Source organism: Vigna unguiculata, chromosome 7 (genome assembly GCF_037176805.1).
Source record: "Vigna unguiculata cultivar grain cowpea cultivar isolate G323 ecotype 2 chromosome 7, ASM3717680v1, whole genome shotgun sequence".
In the NCBI taxonomy this organism is placed as follows: Eukaryota; Viridiplantae; Streptophyta; class Magnoliopsida; order Fabales; family Fabaceae; genus Vigna; species Vigna unguiculata.
Window position 1 is genome coordinate 1,173,759 of NC_140798.1, and position 17,304 is coordinate 1,191,062.

At 28.7% G+C, this 17,304-nt stretch overlaps 3 protein-coding genes across 3 annotated transcripts; 1 reads left to right on the forward strand and 2 right to left on the reverse strand.

The window, feature by feature from the left end:
* Positions 1-4,538: 4,538 nt before the first annotated feature.
* LOC114192423 (transcription repressor OFP6-like) lies at positions 4,539-5,523 on the reverse strand. The gene has a single exon (XM_028082140.2). The coding sequence runs from the start codon at positions 5,465-5,467 to the stop codon at positions 4,922-4,924; it is 546 nt and encodes a 181-aa protein (XP_027937941.1). The 5' UTR covers positions 5,468-5,523; the 3' UTR covers positions 4,539-4,921.
* A 4,522-nt stretch (positions 5,524-10,045) lies between these two features.
* On the forward strand, positions 10,046-12,320 carry LOC114192571 (HVA22-like protein j). The gene is made up of 6 exons (XM_028082332.2): positions 10,046-10,282; positions 10,365-10,421; positions 10,505-10,603; positions 10,988-11,044; positions 11,135-11,198; positions 11,825-12,320. The coding sequence occupies exons 2-6, from the start codon at positions 10,390-10,392 to the stop codon at positions 12,059-12,061; spliced, it is 489 nt and encodes a 162-aa protein (XP_027938133.1). The 5' UTR covers positions 10,046-10,282; positions 10,365-10,389; the 3' UTR covers positions 12,062-12,320.
* Positions 12,321-13,063: 743 nt separating this feature from the next.
* LOC146884503 (uncharacterized) lies at positions 13,064-14,250 on the reverse strand. The gene has a single exon (XM_085675766.1). It carries the CDS (start codon positions 14,181-14,183, stop codon positions 13,764-13,766), a length of 420 nt encoding a protein of 139 aa, XP_085531892.1. The 5' UTR covers positions 14,184-14,250; the 3' UTR covers positions 13,064-13,763.
* Positions 14,251-17,304: the final 3,054 nt, after the last annotated feature.

The following is a 17,304-nucleotide window of genomic DNA, read 5'->3' on the forward strand; positions in this document are numbered from 1 at the left end:
CAAATGCGAACTCATATTGCTTCTTGAATAGATGCAATGTTCACTTCCCATTGGTCTCCTTAGGTTTTGCATATCCTATATGGTATTACAAACATAGATTGCAGTTCCATAATCAATCCACCATGTGTTATGATTAATACTAGTCATATTATATTGATAACAAAAAAGCAAAATAATTACCTTTCTTCTCTAGTCAATTCTAAACCTTTGAGAGTTCTGTATTCACGTGTTCCTTCTCTTTTTTTTGTTATAGGAGAAACACTTGCACTCCTTTATAACTAGCTTAGCAAACACTGTTCCCTTCTAATTAACCTGATTCTTCTTATTCCTAAGAGAAGTAGTCAAATTAACAAATTTTCCTTCCTCCATTGGTAGTTTTTCTTCTTCTTAAAGACACATGATGAACCATGCATGATAAACTACTTATCATTATGTGTGTTATAAAAAATTTTAAAGAAGCATATTTACGAGATAAAATACACAAAATATAATATACTAGAAATAAATCATACATGATAACTTCCTAGGCTTTCAATTATTAAATCATAATGTCCTTTACGTGCATAATGTGATCACACACTCCAATAAGTCATACATTATGTATTCTATTTGTTTCTGAAAATCTATCCAAAAAGTACCAAAATATTTTTAATTGATTTATGAAAAATGATTTTTTTTATTTTGTTTATAGAATGTTAGGTAAACTTAAATGGAATAAAACTAAATATATCATAGTTGTCGTTGATGCGTTAGTCCTTCTAAACAGTTAATGTATTAGTATTTTTGTCTATTTTGAATATACGGTAAAAAAATATATATGTGACTTTATAAAATATATTGTTGATTGTGTAAAGCAACAAGTAAGTCAACTTATTCGCAAAAAGCTTTATTTACATAGAAATTAAACTTTTGCCAATAGCAATGTGTTTAACAAAAGCTGATAAAACTGAAAAGCAAGTAAAACAGAGGGAGAACTATTCAAAAAAGAAAAATAGAATAAACACTCATCTAACTCAAAAATTGCTTATTGGTGAAATCCAATAACAAATGTTTGAATAGCAGCAAAATTAGCATGTATTTCTAAATCGTACAAGTTTCCACAAAATCAAGCAGAGCCTAGCACTGGTGCAGGGGTTTTACTATAGAGATACAATATTAAGGCAATGGATTTATGAGTCTTTATTCTTATATAGTGCTCCACTTTCTCATTTCTAGTCATCCTAACAAGATATAATACCAATGAGATTTGAGCTTAATCACATAAAGAATTGACATCACTCTCAACCCAAAATCTTAACACAATGAGTTTATGAGTTTTTATCTTTATATAGTGCTCTACTTTTTTATTTTTAGCCAATGTGAAACTTGACACTTTGATTTCTAACGGTATTTGCTTGCAACTCCCATTATCTTAGCAACCACAAAAGGTTTTTAAAATCATGATTAGTTATCAATTGAGGGAGAACAGAGGTGATTAAGATTAGTGTTCAGAAACATACTCTGAGCATTTCTTTGAACTCTTCATTGAATAATAATACATAACATCTTTGTGTGTAACTTTTGTTAGCTCTCTTTGTTTCTGATATAACTCGTAACAAATCATGTTAATTGTGCCCTACAAAAGTACAAAGATGTTCCCCACTATGAAAAGAATGGTGTATTGAGTCTTTTTCAGAGGCTTAATAACCTTAATCATGTTCCTGAGATAGAACCTACATGTTTCTGAGATGGAGTTTGGGTGTGGAATTATAGTTATAAAATTGCATCATTAAAGAAACATATGCTGTGGAAAATAGGAACATGTTTCTCTTCACAGCTAGTATTTGCTAACTTAGTTGCATATCTTTATCCCAGAAAGTTATTATGTTCTGGATTTTGTTTTCAATAATAATGGTCCACCATGTGTTCACTACTACTACCATCTACAGAGTTCACCATCCTTTGACCATATTTGAAGCCACATCTTTTTCTGGTTTTTTTTCTTTGTCATTTGAAGATTGAACTCACTCAAATCTGCACCTATGCCTTTTCCTCTTTCAGTTCTTCAATCAGGACCATGCAACAAACAAAAGATAAAAAAAAACTCTATTTTTCTAAGTATACACAAACTTCCATTTTCTATTAAACATCTACTCATCAACAATGATACGACATTTTTGTTTTAAAATATAAAACAAATCTGCGATAAATCAATAAGAAAAGTAAAAATATTATTATTTTGTTAGATATTTTCAAGGGTGTGGCCATATAATATTTTCCTGAAGACTATGTGTCTTTTAGAAAGAGTTGTAATTCATAGTTTACGAGTCAAAGATTTAGATTTTCTGTTGGTTTTTCTATTGTATTTTTATATTATATTTTTTTATTTTGTTTTTATAATATGTTGATTTTCACTGATTTTTACTTTTTAAAATACAATATATTTGTGATTCTTTTTCTTTTTATATATTACTTATTTTATTTATTTTTTTCAACTTAGTACGGTTATTTTACGATCGGATGTACTATTTGTGATGTTTTAACCAAAGATATAAATTCGTATGAACATATACATACATACATGTGTCGACTAAGACAAGTTTATTTTATAAAAAAAATAAAACATGTTCTTAATTTTTAAATTTTAATATGAAATTAAAATTGATTTTATACCGTTTAATTTTTAAATTTTAAAAATAAATAAATATAATCGTTTTAAAATATTTGGACTATTCGTATAATTTGATATATTTTAATTTTATTACCGATCTAGAATCTATAACAATATATAAAGAAGATTTCCTCTTTTGTGTTCACATCTCAAAATACCAATTTTACCCTTTAAAATATAATTATTTATAAAATTTTTGAAAATTGATAGTTACTTTTACAAACCTTTTTATAATCGTCTATTTCTACTCTTCTCTTTTTCTCTATTTATCAACAATTATTCTCTCATATTTTCTTACATATTTCACTTTATTTTTAATAAATATAATTTTATTTTATATATTATAACTTAATAATATTACACTATCATCACCTACTAATATAATATAACCGTATATTTAAAAAATATATACACACGGGTGCGACACGACAACTGCCGGCATCCTTTAATAAATTTTAAAATATTAATATTATTAAATTAAAAGAACTATAATTATTATTTTTTAAGTATATAAACTAAAAGAAATTAAAACCTGAGAAATAAATGAATTTGACTTTCATAATCTAAATTTAGCAGAAACTAAAAATGTAATTAATAGAAAAAAAAAATATACATGTTCTGATGTTAAGTAAACAAATATTGATACTCTCTGTTTCTCTGCTTGAGAGGGTTTGATTTCATGACGTTGCAGCTTCTGTTAAAGTAAACAAAATGCAGGAAGGGTTTGGTGATATGGTTTTGTTAATATCAGGATTCAGAGATATTCTAATGAATGAAGAAAGCAGAGACATAAATGAGTGGTGAAGGTGATGAAGGCCGTTAACCTACCTCCCTGAGAGACTGTAAATATTAATAGAGAGTATGAATGGGAAAGTAAATAGAAAGAAGAAGTAAATGCATGGAAAGGGTGAGAAAATGCAGAGAAAAAATATAGTACTTGGATAGAAGAAGAGAGAATTGATTCACACAACTGGCAAGTATACTAAAAACAAAGAGTACGGAGAAGAGAAGGATTAATGGGAACATGGGAAATGGTGCATGCAAGCTCTGTCACCAAAATTTCTATTCTCGTGTCACTCAATGCCATTAAAACCTTCTGTCTCTCCCAACTTGGACCCTTCTTATTATTTGATTCAAATCCCAATGCCTTCAGTTTTTGCAACTCCAAAGCTCGCATCCATTTTTGACCAAAATCTCTACGCCATGGATTCGCTCATCCGCACGCTCACTGCTTCCAAAACGGAAAAATATACACATAACAACTTCTCTTCTCTTTCAACGTCATCTCATTTTTCTTCAACGACTGTATTTCGTCTTCTTCATAACTCTCAACTAATCTTTAACTGTGCTATGTGTGAACCAGAAAGAGTATTAAGTGGTTAATGCAAGAAACTCAAGGCTTTTTAGCTGAAAGAATCTTAGAGGGTTTTTAATCATGTAAGAAGAGAAGGTAAAGATTTTTTTTTTTATTTTAAGATATATGACATGACTTTTCTCGATTATTTGGAGAAAGAAAACTAAAATAACTATAATAAATAATTTATTTAAATTTTTTTATTTCATCCAAACAACACAGCTGTCTTATTGTGATTTCGTAATTGTTGTTCTTATATTTTCTTGTTTCTCATTGTTGTGGCTCTTTCAGTCATTATAAAAATAAAATGGAGATACGATAAACATGTCTATTTCCAAATAAAAGCAATTGGGTTATGACACATATACATCAAATTCTTAAAAACACTTTTTTATTTATATCTTTTTTAAACGGACACTTTTAAGTTTCTTTTGTTTCTGATTTTTTTTTTTATCGCGGGTTTCAGATATAAAAAATAGAAAAGGGTGAAAAGATGAATATTTTCTTATATGGAAACGAGAATAATGGCACTCTAACAAAAGCGAAACAATCAGAATAAGTTGGTTGAGATCCAAACGCGCCACAGAATACAACGTTACAAATATCTGAACTTACAAATATAGTACTTCAATAAACATGTCTAAAACACGTGTTCGGATAAATGGAGGAAAATAAGAAAATTAATAATTAATTTTATTCTCGTGGTTTAAAATCAAGTCATGCACTAAATTTTTAAGAAATTCTCTTTTTTGTAAAAGAAAAAAAAAGTGCATAAATTGATTTTACCAGAGAACTTCATATTTTCTTCCGGTCACAGATTTATCCAAACAAAGCGCTACTTAGTGACTAAGGAACTAAACTACCTTACTATCGTTACAATGTTATTATTACACGATTGGCGAGGCGCGTGGGAGCGGCTAAAAGTCACGAGTCTTACGGTTGCGGTGGAATGCGGTGGCGCCGGAGCTGACGGAGAAAACGCCGTTCCAGATCTCGGTGAAGGCTCTGACGATGACGCCGTGGTGGTCCGGTGAATTGAGCTGGAGGAAGCAGTTGAGAAGTTCTCTGAGATCGTCTTTGGAGTAAATCTCGTTTTGGAGTATCATCTGGAGCATGGAGTGCCGGAAGTCGAGGTAAGGGTCGTCGGAGTCTTTTTCCACCGCCACGCCCTCGCTCCCCACGCGGCCGAACCCCCGCACGCTCTTGGCGTAGTCGCAGAACTGCGCGGAAGAGTCGACATGGCACGGAGAGAAGGTGGTGGTGGTGGTGGTACTGGTGGTGGCGGTGGTAGTAGTGTCGTCTCTGTCTTGCGACCAGTGATGGGTTTGGGCTCGGAAGGTGGGCCTCTTGGGGCGACGTTTGGGGTGGAATATGTGACGGAGAAGCTTGGGCCTCCTGCAGGTGCCGCAGCCCAAACTGACGGAGACGGTGTTGAAGGTTAGTTTTCTTGCTGAACTTGACATTGGTGATTGATAATGGTTTGGTAAAGTAATGGAATGCAATGTGTTGTGTGCAGTGAGAGTGAGTGAGAGAGTGAGAGAGTTGTGGAAATGGGAAGAGGGTTTTATGGGAGTGAGTGAGAGACTCACCTGGACCACACATTTATTATTATTATTTTCTATTTATTATATTAAAAAAATATATCTAATTAAATAAATTAATTATTAAAATATATTGAAATTACAAAAAATATTAGTGCTTAAAATCATTTTATCCCTGACTTATATTATATTATAAGAGGATATTTAAATTTTATTCCTATTTTATCTCTCATTACATATTTAAATTAATAAAAAATTACAATAATATATTAAACGAATTTAACACTAGTAGTAATTATACTTACATGATAAATGATTCACATATTTTAAGACCACGTTGTATTTCTTTCTTAATAATTATTATAATGCTTTAAAATTTTTATAACAGTAACTAATATTTGTGGAGTAAATTTTTAAGTGATATTAAAAAAATAAACTTAATTATGTATATATATATATATATATATATATATATATATATATATATATATATATATATATAATAGTAGTTACAAACCATAATTATTAATAATTATGTTTAGAAAGGTAAAAATTATATGAAACACGAAATACTTGATGCAAAACACAATTTTCTTTATTTATTCTAGCGGAAATATAGGTGTGTTTTTTTTTTTCTTATGGCCTCTTTTAATCTTTTATAAATATGTGTGAGTATTATTATTTATTTCGTGTGATATTTTTTTTTAAAATAAAATAATTAAATATATTATCTATTGTATATTTTATTAAAAGTAACTAGTAATAAAAAAATTAATTGTATAAAATTAAACATTATAAACACTTAAATTGTAATTTCACGTAAAATGTGAGCAAATACCTTTTTTATTAGTTTATGTGTGAGTTAAATTTTCTTACTGTGTCTTGGATATCTTATTTTCTTTCACTATATTTTAATAATTTTGTTTATTTTTATTTTTAAAGTAATGTCCTTCTATAGTATATATATATATATATATATATATATATATATATATATATATAAAGATATATTTAAAGATAAAATAAATAAAAAATCATTCATGTACAAAAAAGAAAATATAGAAAAATCTTTACTATTACATATTATGTTGAAAAATTAAAATAATACAAAATAATATTAAATAACCTACTAATTTTCAAGAAATAAAAGAGTTACGTGTTTGTTTTCTAGTATAGAAAAAACTGTTCAAGTACTATTTTTACATTTTATTTAGTGAAATAAGTAGTTGGTAAAGTTTAGGATATTGGGTTATAGATAGATTTGGGCTTTCCGTCCATTTCAAACGACCATTCTTGTTATATAACTTTTTTTCTTTTTTGTAATGCTATAAATTTTTGCATTTCAAAATAAAAAATTTAAGATGTAAATATATTTTGGGTTATTTTGAACTGATTAATGTATAATATTTGATGAAAAATGTTATATTATGGGTTTTACCCAATAATTTCTACACGAAATAGAAAAAAGTAAACTACTTTTTCGCCTGGACTTTACCCGATTTCACTGAAAGCAAAACGGGGACTTCTCCTTGCACCCCCAAACCTTCTCCTGTACTCTCAATAATTACCCTTTTAATCTTCTGTTTTTTTGACCTCCAAACCAACTCCACCACCTCCTTCTCTTCCCGCTTCTCCTTCTTCATCCTCTCCTCTCCCTCCTGCCCCTCCGACGAAGGCTTCGCCTTCCTCATCGCCTCCTCCACCTACTTCCTCGCCCTCTCCATAGGCCTCCCCCAACTCTTCCCCAGCTCAACCTCCTTCGTCGTCGAGTTCGACATTACCTTTGACCCCTCCCTCAACGACATCAATGACAACCATGTTTTTAATTTTAATTTTTTTAAAAACGGATTTCGGAATCCGTTTCATACTTTTCTGAAATGGATTTCGATATCCGTTTCACAAATTTTAATTTTTTTTTCTAGAAATGGATTTCGGAATTCGTTTCATACTTTTCTAAAATGGAATTTGAAATCCGTTTCATACTTTTCTGAAACGGATTCCGAAATCTGCTTCAGAAATTTTAATTTTTTTTTTGTGAAACGGATTTCGGAATCCGTTTCATACATTTCTGAGACGGATTCCGAAATCTGTTTCACAAATTTTAATTTTTTTTCTTGAAACATGAAAAAATATAAAAATCTATGAAACGGATTTCAGAATCTGTTTCACACTTTTGATTAGGGTCCAAAAGATAATTATTAGGGATACAGAAGAAGGTTTGGGGGTGCAGGGAGAAGCCCCCAAGCAAACCTGCTTTGTTTTCAAAATCTCATATTAGGTTTAATGAAATTTTCAAGGCCCAATTTATCAAACTAAAAAATAAATAAATATCACACTGTAAGTAAATATTTAATTAGTTTACCAAAAAATTATATAATTCAGTTTTTCAGAGTATTGTTCAATTTATCATAAAAAAATTAAAAGTTGCATACAGTATATTTTAATAATTTTAGATGTTTATATGTATTATTTTTAGTATTAATGTTATTATTATTATTATTATTTTGTTAAAGTATATATACTTTTGTGTTGACTATGTTAGTAACGTGAAAGTTCTTATTTCCATGTACAGAAGTAATAGATTTTATTTTATCTTTGATTTGGAATTTCAAAGTTTTCAATATATTTGGATATATCAAATTTAAATTTCTTATTTAAATTATTTTAATTTTCAAATGTGTTATTTGAATAAAACATTTCAAATTTATTAATTACCGTTAAAAGTAATAATTAGTTAAATATTAAAAAAAAATTAAAATATTGGTATTGATGTTTTTTGTGGATTTGTTTTTTAATATTCACCAAGATTTTCAACTTAAATTGATAAAGACTTTTCTTGATTAATATTGATGGAAAATGTTTCCACTTAATGTCAATCATAATTATTTAAGTTAACTTCTATTTACTGTTATTTTTATGATATTATTACTTAAACTTTTTTTTATGACTTTTTCGTCGATGTAGGTTGAAATTTTGTCTGATTTCTAATCAATTATTATTGAGAGAAAGTTCCTAGGTCAATATTAAAGCAAAAATTCCAATTACTGAAATCTCTGATATAAAGTTTACGTTTTAAAATTATGTTAAAAGATCTCGTGTATTTATATTCAATTGTTAAAATGAGTTGAATATATCGCCTAAAAAAGTCTATAAAATGGAATAAGTCAGAAAAAAAGAAGATAATATGATTGAAATTTTAGAAATTAATATTTTACTTCATTTTCAGTTTTTAAAATAGGCTAAAGTGGCTCATTCACTGAACTCTACATCATACAAAATGTAAAAGTTACATCCTTTTAAATATGCGTGGAACTAAATTTACAAAATTTTACGTAATTATTTTATAGGATAAATGGTTTGTGTCTAGCACATGTCACAACAAGTCAATAATTTAATACGTTCTGAGGTCAAGACAAGGACCACTTATTTTGTGGTATCATTTCGCAGTGAAAATATATCCTGGATTTTGAGACAGGTATATAAATAATTGAATAGCAATAAATCGGTGTAGTATATTTGAAAAGTCGCACACTCATCTTTAAATAAAATAATAATAAATAATAAATATAAATTCATATGTAGTAAAAATATTGTGATTATAATAATGATTAGTTAGCTGAAACCATAAGATTATTCCATTTTTACTTGAACAATGCTTAGGTGATTAATTTTGTAAGTTAGAATTATAATCATGTCTAAATTTAGTGATAAAAAATAATTAATTATTATAATGATCAATTTAAATATTAATTTATAAAAATAAAAATCATTGATAATTAAAATAATTTAAAAAATTATAATTAATCTTTAAGTTGATAACTAAAATAATTTTCATTATTATAAAATATTCTTTAAATTGATCACTAATATTGATTACTAAATTTTTTTTCTACAAAAAAAATTATAGTCTCTAAATTAGTTTCTAACTAGAAAATTGAATTCTAAACATATTTTTTACTTAATATTTTATTTATTAACTCTATGTTTAGTTAATGTTTTATTTATTTTTTGATAAAAAATATATGCTTTTAAGATAAAGTAATATATTTTTTACTATTTTGACATAGGGTCTTACCAAAATTGAGTGTTTCTATTTAAATTTTATCATATGAACATCAGAAATCTAATTAATAATCGTGTACATGATTCTGAAATGGAAATGCATTTACATTATAAAAAATTATGCATTAACTATTATAGCACAATTATTATATATACAATTTTTTTTCTTCCACAAATATTTTCATGTATTTACAAAACCAGTTACGATGAGCGAAATGACAAAAACGTCCTCGATTCCGTGCGTGCGCAACCGCTAAACCGTTGGGAGAAATCCCTGGAACTAAAATTGAAGAGAAGCGTTTGAGGCAAGAAATTCCTCAAGTTTTCTATTATTGGAAAAACATTTTGCATCATTAAAAAAATAGAAAACAGAATCGGTCGTGTTAACGTCGTTAGATGTAACTGCAGCACTATATATTTGGTGTTGAGTGAGGCTTTTTTTGTTACCTTCAATCTAAGGCTTCTTCTTCCACATTTCGTTTGAGAGAAAGAGAGAATCAGAGGCCATTCTTCCTCTGCATTAAACCACATCTCTTTCTAAAGTATAAAAAAAAAAAAAAATCTCAACTTTTTAATATTCCTTTTGAATTGGGCTTGGAGGCACCCCAATTCTCTCACACCCATTTGAATTCTGTGCCTCTCTTAATCTCTCAAACCTATCTAACAACACAACTTGTAAGTTCTTTATTTCATCTTTGTTTACACTTTTAGGGTTTCCTCATTTCATCTTTTAGGGTTTCATTCTTTTTGTTTTCAGACTTCATTTCCACTGTTTCTTCAAAATGTTGGGCGATTTCATCAACCGAATCCTTATGTAAGTCCTTTTTTTTTCTTACTGTTTGTTTTTTGATTATGTTATGAAAATTTATTTATCCAGTTTTTGCATTATAATTGCAGACTCCTTATGGGGTATGCTTACCCTGGATTTGAATGCTACAAAACTGTTGAGAAAAATAAGATAGACATGGAGGAACTTCGCTTCTGGTGTAAATATTGGTATACACAATCTTTTTCTTTTCTTATATTCTTTATCAAACTTAACTGTCTTAGACAAATGTTAGTTTTCAAAAATCATTTATTACACATGATGGCACTGGAGTTCTTGTGGATTAGAGAAAAAGCCGAAAATGTTGATGTTGTATGACATGTCTTTCAGTTTAAGTTTAGCAAATTCTTTTCTGAAAACTTTGATATTTATGTATTCAATTTTGAACGTAAGAAATGAACTTTTTCTCAGAAGAAAAACTTGACCCTTTTGAGTGCATGTGAGGTTAAGAATAGCAGATAAGGTTGATAGTTGAATGGGAAGAAAATCTTGTTGGTTTTGTTGATGCATGCTATTATGAAATCTAATACATTTTGTATGGTTTATTTTTGCAGGATCATTGTGGCACTTTTCACTGTATTGGAAAAGTTCCCAGATATATTTTTTGGATGGTAAATGTTGCAACAATTAACTATTTATGGATATTGTTTGTTCTTGATTTTGCTTCGACGAATAAATTTTGACTCTGAATTTTTATGAAGGCTGCCATTGTACGGAGAGATGAAGCTGGTGTTCTTCGTGTGGTTGTGGTATCCCAAAACTAAAGTAAGCCTAAATTTCTGTTCTTTGAGACACATTTTTTGAGTTATTTTAATACTATTTGTCACCTTTCTTGTTTGAGAGGGAAAAGAATGATTATATGTTCATTCTGATGTTTATGTTATATATGCTTTATTGGGTATAAAAAGTTACCTACAAAAGTGATGCTACTGAAATAATGTGTATATAATATATAGTAAGAACACCATTTTAAAAATATAATCTAGTTGACTTTTACCGAGTCTGACTGAATAAGTTGGATCCACGAATGTTTAAGGAGTGTTTACATATATATTATATTATATAGATCAGATAAACTGTTTGATTTTTTTTTTAAATAATTATAATTATTACAAATAAAATTAAAAAATTTATACAATTACAAGTTAAGTAAGTATCAAAACTAACAAATTAAATAATAATAAACATTTTCATAATAATTTTAGCCAGATTAGTATTTGGATCATTGACCTAATTAATTATACAAGATTGGATCAATTATGTGATGGATTAATGAGATATTTAAACAAGATACTTACAATTTTATTATTTGTGAGTGTTGCTTCTCTTATATACTTAATTTTAATAAATATTTTTGAAGACTGAGTCGAAAATATTGAATGGTATCGCAGGGGACAGGATACATTTATGAGACATTTCTGAAGCCATATGTATCAAAGCATGAGAATGACATTGACAGGAAAATAATGGAGTGGAAAGCAAGAGGATGGGATTATGTGATATTTTATTGGCAATTCGTTGCAAAATATGGCCAAACTGCATTTCTGCAAGCACTTAACCAAATGGCTACTCAATCTAATAAATTTTCAGCAAACCCTAATTCAGAGGTAAAGTCTAGAGTTGATTGAATTAGGAACAATTCTTCTTCTTACTACCTCATTGTCTCTCATTAAGATGCAAAATCGCTGATTTTTCTTTTTTTCTTTTCTTCACCACTCTCTGCTTCTATAAGATATAAAATATATATGTGATTATTAGAAATAATCTTAGTTCTCAAACTGTGAGTGATTATGTATGTACGTATATGTATCCATAATCCCACACTAATATATATTTATCTCATATAAACTCAGCTCATATAATTAATAAAAATATTTTTTTTTAGTAGCCGTCTATGTTGATTTAATTCTTTCAGAAATTTCTTCCATTCATTTTTAATTTTTTTATCATAATTAATTCCATGGTTGAATGTAACATGTATCTATTTACACGCATTAAATATGTTGTATCGTCTCAATATAGTTCTTGTCATTACCAAACCATACGTCACGTCATATTTAAAAAAATTAAAGTAATTAAAATTAACAAAAAGATTAAAACCCGAATTCATCTTTATCATATATATATATATATATATATATATATATATATATATATATATATATATATATATATATATATATAGTTCACGGCCATGCACAACTTCTGTGTTTTTTTTTTCTTCTTAACTATTAAATCAAACTAAATAAAACCTAAAATTTACAAAATTTTATTATCTGTTTCAAATAAGTACAAGTATTAGAAAACAAACCATTGACTTTTTCGAATTACATATACTTTTTTATAATACTAATCACTTTTTTATGTATTACATTAATGACACGTAATTATAATAAATTACAATAATACTCCAAAAACTCTTTAAAATTACACTTAAAATAACTCTTTCCCTCTTTACTAGTTTTCTCTTTACGATAAGGCCTAAAAAGTTATCCATTTAATGTAAAAAGAGGTCAAATGTAATATTTTTCATAAAACAAAAAATAAAATTTATGCAGAATGTTTTTAAAAATGGAATCTCATTATCGGTATTCTATAAACATAAAAATAATATATCATCACATGTAATATGGAAAAGAAAATGAAAAGTGTATCAATCAATTCAATTGAAAATTGTGATAAAGAAAAGTCTGTATGAGAACATATTCTTCCTACCATACATCATTTGTGTGATCTACAATACTATAATATTATACATATATACATATATATATATATATATATATATATATATATATATATGGAAATAGTGTGAAAAGTATAACAGGGAAGTAGCACCACCATTGCAGAAAAAAGAGGCACAATCTGAAAGCGCTACCCTGAGCAAGGCCAAGAACCACCCTTCTAACGTTTCCAAATCCGAATACCAACAACCGCGGGACCCACAAACCGTCACTGTCGACGGCGAAGGCCACCGCGACGACGACGAGCCTGTGAGCGTGAAGGACAGAATCTCGCAGGCACGCGCCAGACTCAGAGGCTTAGATTCTCAGCAACAACCACAAAGCCCTCGAACCCCAAGAACCCCGACACGTCAACATCAACAAAAACAACAGTGATAACAGCATCATAGTCCTCACAAACTCAATCCCCGGAGAATGAAAAAACTAGACTCCGTTTTCTGTTTCCAGAACTATCATTCACTGATATATATATGTAAACATATGCTCTAATATAATATATAATATATACATTTGCAATAAGCAAAAAGGTAAGTTTTTGAATATTGAGAGAGAAAAAATGGGTGTAATAGTAAAAATTGTTATGGTATCATAAGATTACAGGGAGGAAGCAAGGGAAGATGTGGAGAATTCGGTGGAGGGTTCGGGTGAGGGAAGGGAGTATGTGGTGGTAGATGAAGGAGAGACACGTGGCCAGAGGGTTGCGCCGGAAGAAGTTTGGGCCTGATGGGCCGCCGCTGGGGGAAGTGGACATGGGCTGGAGGTAGGCCCATGCGGCCTGCTTCACCAGGCGGTTGCGGATGGGGACGTGGTAGTGGTTGGCTGCGGGGGAGTTGACGGCGGCGCCGGAATAGGGAAGCACGTCTCTGAGGGAAGTGTAGGTGGGGGTTTGCACTGAGAGAGAATCCAAATTCAGAAGTTGTATTTTTGGAGTTTGGTTTTGACTTGATGAAGAAGATGATGAAGAAGAAAGGATAGGAGAGAGAGTGGTGGAAGAAGACATAGCCATGGATGTGGAACACTGAACAGATAGAGAGAGGGTTTGTGGAAAATAAGAATGGGTGTATATGAATTTTCAAAAGATGGAACAATAATAAGGAATACATAAACCACGCGTTGTGGTTCCAATGGTTGTTATATTGCAATTAATTAAATTTAATGTTAATTAAGTAATTATTAAAGTAAAAATACAAATAGGAACCCTCTAAGTCTCAAGTCCGTCAACGACGGGGAAGTTTCTGAAGTTGGTTTTTTTTTTTTTTTTTTCTGTTATTCATTCCAGTATAATTTTGAAGGTTAGGTATTTTCTTCGAAAAAATTTTAATTTGATGTGATTTACAATTCGATGTCTAGTATGACAAAAGGGATTGATTTTTTTTTATTAAATGTAGATTTTATAATATATAAAACGGATCGGATTGAAGGAATTTGTTCAATAAATTTGGATGTCACAAGGTTTTTAAAATATTTGTTTACACGACGTAACTAACAAGCTCTGGTGCTCTAAACCTTCAAGTGTTTCTTGACAATGCTACACCCTTTCCTTAGCTTGTTCATCCTTTGCTTTGAAAAGTCAAACTTATTATGGGATGTGATTTATAATTCAAGGTAACTCTTGATAGTAAAATTTTTGTCGCATTATATATAAATATTAAGAAAATGCTTGTGTGATTAAAGTTACTTAGCAATTTATTTCATATTAAAACGATATATTATAAAATTCAATTATAAAATCTAAAGTGTGGATGGTACTAGACCTTTAGTTCTTTGTCCTTGATGCACGACTGCTTTCAGAGCGCAAAGTTCTCGGTTCCTCCTCATACTTACATTGCATCTCGTCCATCCGCTTATGCAAACTTCATATCATCTCCCTTTGATCCATCTGATCGTCTCAAGTTTCTTCCACCACATTGTTTGTCATATTCCTCGTGCTCACCATATGAGTTTTTGAAAAAAAATATTGTTCGGCCTCACAATAGGCACTATAATGTTTAGAGTGTAGGATCAAACGTGTACTAAAACAATTTTTTAGTATGCTCACTTTGATATTGTGTCCTCTTCATTCGGGTAATTTGGTCATCAACCAATTGATGGGTACCTACTAAAGATACTTCGATACTTAAATCACTTCAAGCTTGATCGGTTGTTAAAGTTGTAAAAAATGCATAATAAATGTAAAAATAATTATACCTTTGACTTGTATTCTTTCATATGTTTTGGTTATATATGAGTTATGGTTATAGTCATTAAGAGCAGTGGTGGATCTTGACCAAAATTTTTGGGGAGCCAAAATTATATACTTAAAATTTACATATTTAATATTACTGTCACTCATTTAATGAAAATGAATAAACTACATTATCTAACAGATTGTCCATCGTTTTTTTATAATCTTAAACTTATCAAATAATTCAATCATAACTAAATATTTTGAGTTTTTTTTTCAATATAAATAATCATATTATCTGCAAAATATTCATTTCCCATTTTCCTAATGTGCACATATCGATTCAAATTCGCATTTCATTTCATTGTTATGCGATGAGCAACCATATTGTCATGTTTTGGTCTTCACTCATCTTTTATCAATTCTAAAAAATAAATTTATTCTTTTGTTTTTCATCAATATACCTATTTAAAAAACAAGTTTAAGACTAAAAAATAATTTATCATAATATAATCAATAATTGAGACATAATTACTAATAAAAATTATGATAATCAATTCACTACCAAGTGAGACAGGAGATTACTTTTTTTCTTTTGTGTGGTAACGTAACAAAACGAAATCAGGTCAGGGTAAGAGATAAGTACAACATGTGAAAAACTAAAAAGACAATGAAAATAAAAAAATAAAAAGTATCTTAATTGTTATGAAATAAGACGAATAACAGAGAGAATAATAGATAATAAAGAAAAGAAGAAACAATAGAGTATAGAGAAGGAGAGAATAGGTAGCAACTCATTTGTGTATTATCATTGATAGGAGAGTCTTATTTATAGATAGAACATGTGTAATCTATAAAGAAAACAAATGAACTTAGTTAATATAAATATTAACATAAAGAGTAATGTATCATATGACTATCAATCATGTGAGTAGTAAATGTATCAAATCAATAAACAACCATTAATTCAAAATATTAATAATTTTGTTTCTTTATTATATTTAATTTTATATATTATTATTTATTAACATTAAATGTTATAACTTATAAAAAAAATAAAAAATATATAATTTTATTTTCATTAACTTTTCAATATACTATTATTTAATTTAAAAATATACATATAATTTGAAAAATTTTAAAACATAAATAGTTTAACAAATTTTAAACATATATAATTTAAAAAAAATAAAAAGGTTAAAAAAAATTTAAAAAAAAATTGGAAAAGTTGGGGGTGCCGTGGCACCTGCATGCTCTAACAATCTTCCGCCACTGATTAAGAGATTGTGGTTCCATATGATTATATGACATTAGTCTTATACATATAAGACATTTGACACCACTTTACTCTCAAAATCTTAGGACAATTGTGTTATGGGTCTTTATTCTTGTATAATGTTTAATTTTGTTTGTCTATTCTATCTAATGTGAAATTTTTGACTCACATTTAAACTATTTTCAATACGATGTATCATACTCGATATTATTTGATTGAATCAGTAGTTAGATATAATACATATACAATTTCTGAAAGTAGTAGATATAATATATTTGAAAAGTGATTTGATTAAAAAACGTCAATAATAATAGTTACATATAAGATATCAAAAGAATATCTTTAAAAAAGCACGCATATTTTATCCAAAGTGGTTAGCTGACAAAAATTGAATCCAAACTTTTTTTATTAAAATTATATTTCTTCTTATCATTAACACATCACATCATCCTTTAAGTGCTTACATAAGAACACGATGGAGCCATTTTAATATCAAAACTACAATTAAAATAAGAAATGGACATTAAATAGAGAACTTACTATGCGAAAACAATAAAAATATGGAAAGGTCAACTTTTCTTCTATTTGTTCACTTTTACTGCAAACTTTATTTAATAAAGAAAGAAGAGAGAAAAGTTGACACCACATTCGAACATCATAAGTTGAATTGTTAGTTTGTCATATAAA

Excerpts from the sequence above, each read along its gene's own strand:
- LOC114192423 (XM_028082140.2), bottom strand. The coding sequence starts at position 5,467 with ATGTCAAGTTCAGCAAGAAAACTAACCTTCAACACCGTCTCCGTCAGT.
- LOC114192571 (XM_028082332.2), top strand. The coding sequence starts at position 10,390 with ATGTTGGGCGATTTCATCAACCGAATCCTTAT. Across the intron at positions 10,422-10,504 it reads TTCATCAACCGAATCCTTAT|ACTCCTTATGGGGTATGCTT; the intron begins GTAAGTCCTTTT and ends TTATAATTGCAG. Across the intron at positions 11,199-11,824 it reads TGTGGTATCCCAAAACTAAA|GGGACAGGATACATTTATGA; the intron begins GTAAGCCTAAAT and ends ATGGTATCGCAG.
- LOC146884503 (XM_085675766.1), bottom strand. The coding sequence starts at position 14,183 with ATGGCTATGTCTTCTTCCACCACTCTCTCTCCTATCCTTTCTTCTTCA.